Below are 5840 nucleotides of genomic sequence, written 5' to 3'. Positions count from 1 at the left end.
CAGCAGCAGCAGCAGCAGCAGGGTCTACACCCTCAGAGGCAACCTGCAGCAAACAGCGCAGCATCATCAGACAGCCAGCAAGACCTCGGGGGCCGCTGCCTCTGCTGCTGCTGCTGCAGCTGTTGCTGCTGCTGCTGCTGTTGCTGCTGCTGCTGTTGTCTAGAATAGCTCTCAAGGATGCCAACCACAGCAGCAGAAAGAGCGTCAGCAACTGGCCCCTCTTAACCCTGCAGAGAAACAGAACAACAGCAGCAGCTGCAGCAATAGTTATAGCACCAGCAGCAGCAGCAATAGTACAGGCAGCAGCAGCAGCACCCGCACCAAAAGCAGCAGCAGCAGCAGCTGCTGCTGCTGCTGCAGCAAGAAGCGTCGGAACAAACGCAGCAGAGGCAAAATTCTAAAGAACAACACCAAGGGGCAGGCAGCGCTGCTGCTGCTGATGCTACTACTACTGCTGCTGCTGCTGTTGCTGCTGTTACTGCAGTTGTTGCTGTTGCTGCTGCTGCTGCTGCTGCTCACCCCGCAAGTTGGAGCACATGCCGAAGAGCTGCTGCAGCAGCAGATTGCTGCAGGTCTTGTAGGCTGTAGAATACACTAGGAGGGCAGTAGCTTCTTCTCTGCTGCAGCTGGTTGAGAGCAGCAGCAACAGCAGCAGCAGCAACAGCAGCAGGCCCAGAAGCAGCAGCACATTCAGCTATAAGGCTCTGCAGCAACGGCCTATCCCAGGGGGGCTGTAAAGAGAGCAGCAAACGCATGCAAAAGAAATATACAATTCAACAAAACCCGAGAGAAGTTGTTTAGGGTTTAGGGTTTAGGGTTTAGGGTTTGTGCTCGTGCGGATGAGAAATTAGGGTTTAGGGTTCATGGTGTAGGGCTCCAGAGGGTTTAGGGTTTCTAGGGTTTAGGGTCTAGGGTTTAGGGTTTAGGGTTTGTATATGGCTAACCAGGTCTGGTGCAGCAAGCCAGTTGAAAAGACAGGCGATTCGCGTTTGGGGTTTTGCTGCTGTTGCTGCTGCTGCTGCTGCTGCTGCTGCTGCAGCAGATGAACGCCACAGCAGCAGCAGCTGCGACCGAAGGTAAGAAGGAGGCAGCAGCGGCAGCGGCAGATGAAATCGCTGCCGAGACAAATACAACTCAAACCCTGCTATGCATGCTCTACATCTCTCTGCTGCTGCTGCTGCTGCTGCTGCTGCTGTTGCTGTTGCTGCTGCTGGTGTTGCTCCTGCTGCTGCTGCGTCGGAGGGTGACAGGGATGCCACCGAGTCTGCCGCTGCTGTTGCTGCTGTTGCTGCTGCAGCTGGTGCATCTGCTGCCGCGGCGCTTTTGCTGCTGCCTGTGCTGCCGTTGCTGCCGCTGTTGCAGCTGCTGCTGCTGCTGCTGCTGATGCTGCTGCTGCTGCTGCTGATGCAGCGCAGCACAGCAGCAAAGAATTGAAAAAGTTCTTCATCTTCTTCTGTTGACTGGGGTGAGGGAAAGAGAGAAGAAAGACAGAAAAAGATAGATGCTTCGACAGCAGCAGCAGACATCTTCTCCGCGCTGCGACGGGCAGACAGCAGCAGCAACTCAGCAGCAGCAATCTTTGCTGCTGCTGCTCCTGCTGCTGCTGCTGCTGCTGCTGCTGCTCCGGGCTGCTTTCCACTGTCCCGGCTTCCGCTTTGGGTCTTCGCAAACTGCAGCAAATTGCTGCTGCCGCTGCTGCCGTTGCTGCCGCTGCTGCTGCTGTTGCTGCTGCTGCTCCTGCTGTTCCTGCTGCTGCTGCTTGCCTCTCGATACCACAGCAGCAGGTGCGGCAGCAGTTTCTCCGGCGGGATCTGCTGCTCCAGCTGCTGCAGCAGAAGTTGCAGCTGCGCAGCATCTGCTGCTGTTGTTGCTGCACCTGCTTCAGCTGTTTGCTGCTGCGGGTGCTGCAGCAAAAACTCCCGGCAGCTGAATTTGCATGCATCCACAGGGGAGGGGCTTGCAGACAGCAGCAGTTGCTGTGCAGACACCGCAACTCTTGCTGCTGCTGCTGCTGCTGCCTCAGGTGTACAGACAGAGCTTGCTGCAGTCTCGGCTGCTCCTAAGCTGTAGCGCCACGAATGCTGCTCCTGCTGCTGCTGCTGTTGTTGTTGCTGCTGCTGTTGCTGCCTCGCGCCTGCCGCTGCACCACCACCCTGCATTGCAGTAGCAGCAGCAGAGACTCCCTTCGCTGCTGCTGTTGCTGCTGTTGCTGCTGTTGCTGCTGCTGCTGCAGAGTCATCGCACATTCTCCAATTAACATCCGAAGCGTGTGCATCCATGCTGTTTCTGCTGCTGTTGCTGCTGCTGCTGCTGCTGCTGCTGCTGCTACTACTGCTGCTGCTGCTGCTGCTGCACTTCACGTGCTTATGCACCGACACATCAGCAGCAGATGCAGACTCTGACGCTTCGCTGTGTTGGGGGGGGGCATTCGTCTCTGTCTCTCTCTCTCCCCCCTCCACAGATGTTGCAGCAGCAGCAGCAGCAGCATCGGCAGCAGCAGCATCACAAACATCATTCTCATCATCATCAGCAGCAGCAGCAGCAGCAAACGCTTCGCTGTTCAGCAGCAAACTGCTTCCGCTGCTGCGGTGTGAAGCTTTCCCTGCTCCTGCTTTCGCTGCTGCAGATGGTGACGTGTCATCTTCCTGCTGCTCCCGCTGCTGCTGTTGCTGCTGTTGCTGTTGCTGCTGCTGCTGCTGGCGTTGCTGCACGCCTTCCCTATCTACTGTACTTGCTGCTGCTGCTGCTGCTGCTGCTGCTGCTTCCGGTGCTTTTTCTCTCCTAGGTGGCACCGCCGCCGAAGCAGCAAACGCTTCCGTCCCCTGCTGCAGCACTGCTGCGCTTCTGCTGCTGTTTTTGCTGTTGCTACTGTTGCTGCTGTTGCTGCTGCTTCTGATGCTGCTGCTGCTGCTGCTGCTGCTGCTGCTCCAAGGAGAAGCAGCAAGCGTGCAGCTGCTGCCGGGAAAGGGCACAGCTGGAGGCGGTGGCGGCTGCCATCGTTTCCACACCTGCTGCTGCTGCTGCTGCTGCAGTTTTTGCTGCTGCTGCTGCTGCTGCTGCTGCTGCAGCTTGTGCTGCTGCTGTCGGGGGTTCCGCCAGGTATGTCTACTGGGGGCCTCTAAACTGGTAGAGCGCTGCCGATGGGGGAATTCAGCAGCAGCAGCAGCAGGAGCAGCAGCCGCTGCTGCTGCTGCTGCTGCAGAAGGGGCCCAGAAAGGGCTACGACGCTGCCGCTGACGCTGTTGCTGCTGCTGCTGCTGCTGTCGCTGCTGCTGCTGCTGCTGTTCACTGTCACTGCGAGGAAATGTAAACGATAGAAGGACGGGGTGGGGGGCGGAGTGGGGGCTTGGCCTCTCTACTTCCCCGCTGCTGCTGTTGCTGCTGCTGCAGCTGCTGCTGCTGCTGCTGCTGTTTCTCCTGCTGCTGTTGCTACTACTGTTGCTGTTGCTGCTACTCTCGCTGCTGCTATTTGCTGTTGAGGACGGCTGCTGCTGCTCCTTCTTGTCTGCTGCCTCATCGCCCTAAGCACAAAACCAAAAAACAGAAAAACCTGATGCTGTTGCTGCTAGTGTTGCTGCTAGTGTTTTTGTTGCTGCTGCTGCTGCTGCTGCTGCTGCTGCTGCTGCTGCTGTTGCTGCTGCTGCTGTTGCTGCAAGCTGCATGTGATAGAGCTAGGGAAGAGACAGCTGAAACGGAAAAGGAGACAAAGGGAGACAAAAAATTCTTACCGAGGAGACGGGCGCCTCACCCTGCACCACCAGCTGCTGCTGGTGCTGCTGCTGCTGCTCCTCCTCCTCCTCCTCCCGCTGCTGCTGCTGCTGCTGCTGCTGCTGCTGCTGTGGGTGTCCTTCTCTTGCTGTTGTGACTCTATGAGCATCCGACACAGGCGAGGGATAGGCCTCAACAAAGGGGCTGCTCGCCCATGGCTGCTGCTGCTGCTGCTGCTGCTGCTCCTTCTGCTCTTCCGCTTCGCGTTGCAGCAGCAACTGCTGCTGCTGTTGCTGTTGCTGTTGCTGCTGCTGCTTCTGTGCGGCTGCAGAGTTTTGTTGGCGCGGTGAAGAAGGAAAGGAAGGAATAGGAGGAAGGGGCTGATGTTCGGAATCAGAAGCTGCTGCTGCTGCTGCCGCTGCTGTAATTTTCTGCTGCTCGGCTTGGCGGCCGTGCTGCTGCTGCTGCTGGTGCTGCTGCTGTTGCTGCTGCTGGTGCTGCTGCTGCAGCAGCTCCCAGACAGTTCTTCCTTCTCTAGAGCCGCGGGGGGAGGCGGCGATTGAACTCTGGTCAGAAGGAAAGCGGATTGGGTAGTCTATGGTATTGCTACTGCTGCGGCTCACTCCTTCGTGCTGCTGCTGCTGCTGTCGCTGCTGCGGCTGTTGCTGCTGCTGTTGCCGCTGCTGCTGTTGCTCCTGATGCTGCTGCTGCTGCTGCTGATGCTCCTGCTCCTGCTGATGCGGTGTTCCTGGGGGACTTTGGGGCTGCTGTGCAGGCAGATCCTGCTGCTCCTGCTGCTGTTGTGTTGCTGGCTGCTGCTGCTCCGTTGACTGCTGCTGCTCTTGCTGCTGCAGCGGCAGCCAGGGGTTGCCGCTGCTGCTGCCTTCTGGAGCCTCAGCTCCAGCTACCATTGGCGACTGGGTTGGAGGTGTTGTTGCTGCTGCTGCCGCGGCTGCGGCTGTTGCTGCCGACGGCTCCCCCGCTGTTGCTTGTGCTGCTGCTGCTGCTGCCCAGCAGCAGCAGCAGCAGACATGACGAAGCTGGGGTTTCTGAGTGGTTGAGAGGCAGCAAATAAACTATTAAAAGCTGATGCAGCCGCCACCAGCTTAGTGATGAGGTGTCGTTACACCCTGACCTCCCTGCGGTGTAGATAGACAGCAGCAACAACGGCAGCAGCAGCAGCAGCAGATGGAGCAGCGCTCCCCTTAGTTAATAAACAAATGCATAATGAATGTTATAAAACAATAAAAAACCATAAAAGACTCAATAATGTCCCCCTGAGAAGAAAGAAGTACGGATGAGGGTTTAGGGTTTAGGGTTTAGGGTTTAGTCGATAAGAAGCCGCTAAGCATCAAGCACTGACGAACTGTCTGCTGCACAGACCCTAAACCCTAAACCCTAATTACTTTTGTTGAGTCCTAAATTAACAAATTCTTATTTTAATTAGGGTTTAGGGTTTTGGCTCTAGGCTTTAGGCTTGAGGGTTTAGGGGGGGGGCCGGGTCCTCCCGCTGCCAGCAAGAGAAGTTCCAGCATACGCCCTCCAGTGGTCTAGGCTCTAGGGTTTAGGGTTTGGGGTTTAATATTTAGGGTTTATAGTTTAGGGTTTAGGGTTTAGGGTTAAGGGTTTAGGGTTTAGGGTTAAGGGTTTAGGGCCTAGGCCTCTACTTCTCGCTGTCTTCACTGGTTTTAGGGCTTAGAGTTGCCATAGCATGTGTTTGCCTGTATGGGTTCATAGTTTGGGGTTTAGGGTTTAGGGTTTAGGGTTTAGGGTTTACTTTTTAGGGTTTAGAGCTTTGGCTTTTGCATATTCGTGTTTGGTATTTCTGGAAAACTGAAGTAAATAACAAAAATGAACAAAACACCAGCGAAAGTCACCTCGTTAAATTTAGGGTTTAGGGATAGTGTTTTAGAGTTTAAAGTTTATGGTTTAGGGTTTCGATGGCCTGTGGAGGTCTGTATATATATATATATATATATATATGTATATGTATATATATATATATATATATATATATATATATATATATATGTATGTATGTATGTATGTATGTATGTATGCTACGTTCGTATATAGGTAACAGACTTTATGTACAGTATTAAAACGGTTGCTCGCTGCCATTCATCTAGGAC

At 55.0% G+C, this 5840-nt stretch overlaps 1 protein-coding gene across 1 annotated transcript; it reads right to left on the bottom strand.

The window, feature by feature from the left end:
• Positions 1 to 32: 32 nt before the first annotated feature.
• EMH_0024950 (uncharacterized protein) lies at positions 33 to 4619 on the bottom strand (the record flags this gene model as incomplete). Its single annotated transcript, XM_038023232.1, has 5 exons — positions 33 to 170; positions 322 to 397; positions 520 to 731; positions 945 to 3521; positions 3729 to 4619. The coding sequence occupies 5 exons, from the start codon at positions 4617 to 4619 to the stop codon at positions 33 to 35; spliced, it is 3894 nt and encodes a 1297-aa protein (XP_037879086.1).
• Positions 4620 to 5840: the final 1221 nt, after the last annotated feature.

Source organism: Eimeria mitis, genomic scaffold (assembly GCF_000499745.2).
Source record: "Eimeria mitis Houghton genomic scaffold, Emh_scaff897, whole genome shotgun sequence".
Classification (NCBI taxonomy): domain Eukaryota; phylum Apicomplexa; class Conoidasida; order Eucoccidiorida; family Eimeriidae; genus Eimeria; species Eimeria mitis.
The sequence above is the reverse complement of the archived record's forward strand: the minus strand, read 5'-3'. Positions and strand labels throughout refer to the sequence as shown.